Source organism: Gregarina niphandrodes (genome assembly GCF_000223845.1).
Source record: "Gregarina niphandrodes unplaced genomic scaffold scaffold00032, whole genome shotgun sequence".
Lineage (NCBI taxonomy): Eukaryota > Apicomplexa > Conoidasida > Eugregarinorida > Gregarinidae > Gregarina > Gregarina niphandrodes.
The window spans coordinates 59,010-60,471 of NW_011645801.1; the positions used below are offsets into that span (position 1 = coordinate 59,010).

The 1,462-nt window shown below is 51.8% G+C and overlaps 1 protein-coding gene across 1 annotated transcript; it reads right to left on the bottom strand.

Moving 5' to 3' along the window:
* Nucleotides 1-464: 464 nt before the first annotated feature.
* GNI_128500 (Sir2 family regulator) lies at nt 465-1,031 on the bottom strand (the record flags this gene model as incomplete). The annotated part of the gene is made up of 1 exon (XM_011133779.1): nt 465-1,031. One exon carries the CDS (start codon nt 1,029-1,031, stop codon nt 465-467), a length of 567 nt encoding a protein of 188 aa, XP_011132081.1.
* Between the last annotated feature and the right edge of the window lie 431 nt (nt 1,032-1,462).

Here is a 1,462-nt window from a genome sequence, read left to right on the forward strand (position 1 = left end):
TCCGGTCGTCGTCCCCATCCAGTCGTCGTTCCCCCCTCCCCCCCCCCCTCCTCAGTGGTCGTGCTTCCCTGGTTCCTCGTTCCCCATTCCCGGGTATTCCGCCACGTCCTTCCCCCCAGTCCCGAGTGGCAGTCCCGGCCAGTAGAATTACATTGAAGACTTCTTTCTTTTGTTGTCTTGCTAATTCTGTCGCGTGCTCAGTGAAATAGACGCTGAATGAAGTACCACAGAAAACCAATACTTCACTCTCATCGATCCATTTTAATGCCTTCTCAAACCCGAATTCTTCATGAGTGGTGTAGCTTTCATCAAACAATAGGGTCTATAGCGTGAAGATGTTTTGGGTGTTAGTTGTAGATGTGTGGTGCGCGTGGTTTATAACACGCGTGTGGTTTATAACACGGGTGTGGTTTATAACACGGGTGTGGTTTATAACACGCGTGTGCGTGTGTGTGCGAGTGATGTCATACCAAAGGGATGACGGGTGTTCTACATTCCGGACAGCATGGCAGCTTTTTGATGCCGACAACATGTTTGTCCATGGCGTATAATCTCTGACAAATGTTTTTAATTTTCTTCAGACTGTAATCACGTTCTAGTAGTTGCTCTACTTGATAGTAATAAGCTTCCTCTTCCTGATCTGAAAAGAATTCGAGGTCCTGAGCTTCTAGATATTTGTATGATTTATACGTACAGTCTTCACCAAGGCATCTGTAGTATCCTATACGTCCATGTATCTCCACTAGTTTGTCTGGATCTATTCCCGCCTTGCGGTGTAGATTGTCAACATTTTGGGTGATGCAAGTTACCCTGAGATTAGGGTCATTGCACAGTGCCGCTATGACATAGTGAGACTCATTCGGATCCGCCCTCAGAAAAGCCTCGACATGATGAGTGTCAAACCAAAAGTGAGAAAACCAATTACGAGGATCCACAATGACAGCGTCCCGGGTCGCCAACAACTCCAATTTCGCATCCCAAATAGCCGTCCGCTCCCGCTCTCGGATATGATTCTCTTCCTCCGGGGTCATCACTGGCAAAGGAGGCGCAGTAGACGGAACTGGCGCCTGGGCCGGTACTTGAATCGACGCCTGCACCGAGGCCAGCAGAGGGGAATGACTGGTCGCCTCCGGACCCTCACTCGACGAAGAGGCGTCACTCGAGGAAGAGACGCTGAAAACAGTCAGCGCCGCTCCAGAGGTCCGGCCTTGTCTTAGACCTTCCTGTCCGTGACCTCCTTGCCCGGGAGTTCCTTGCTTGGAAGTTCCTTGCTTGGAAGTTCCTTGCTTGGAAGTTCCTTGCTTGGAAGTTCCTTGCCCGGCAGTTCCTTGCCCGGCAGTTCCTTGCCCGGGAGTGCCTTGCCCGGCAGCTCCTTGCCCGGGAGTGCCTTGCCCGGCAGTTCCTTGCCCGGGAGTGCCTCGCGCTGGAGGTTGCTGCTCTTCGGTTGCGGCCGTCTTCATCT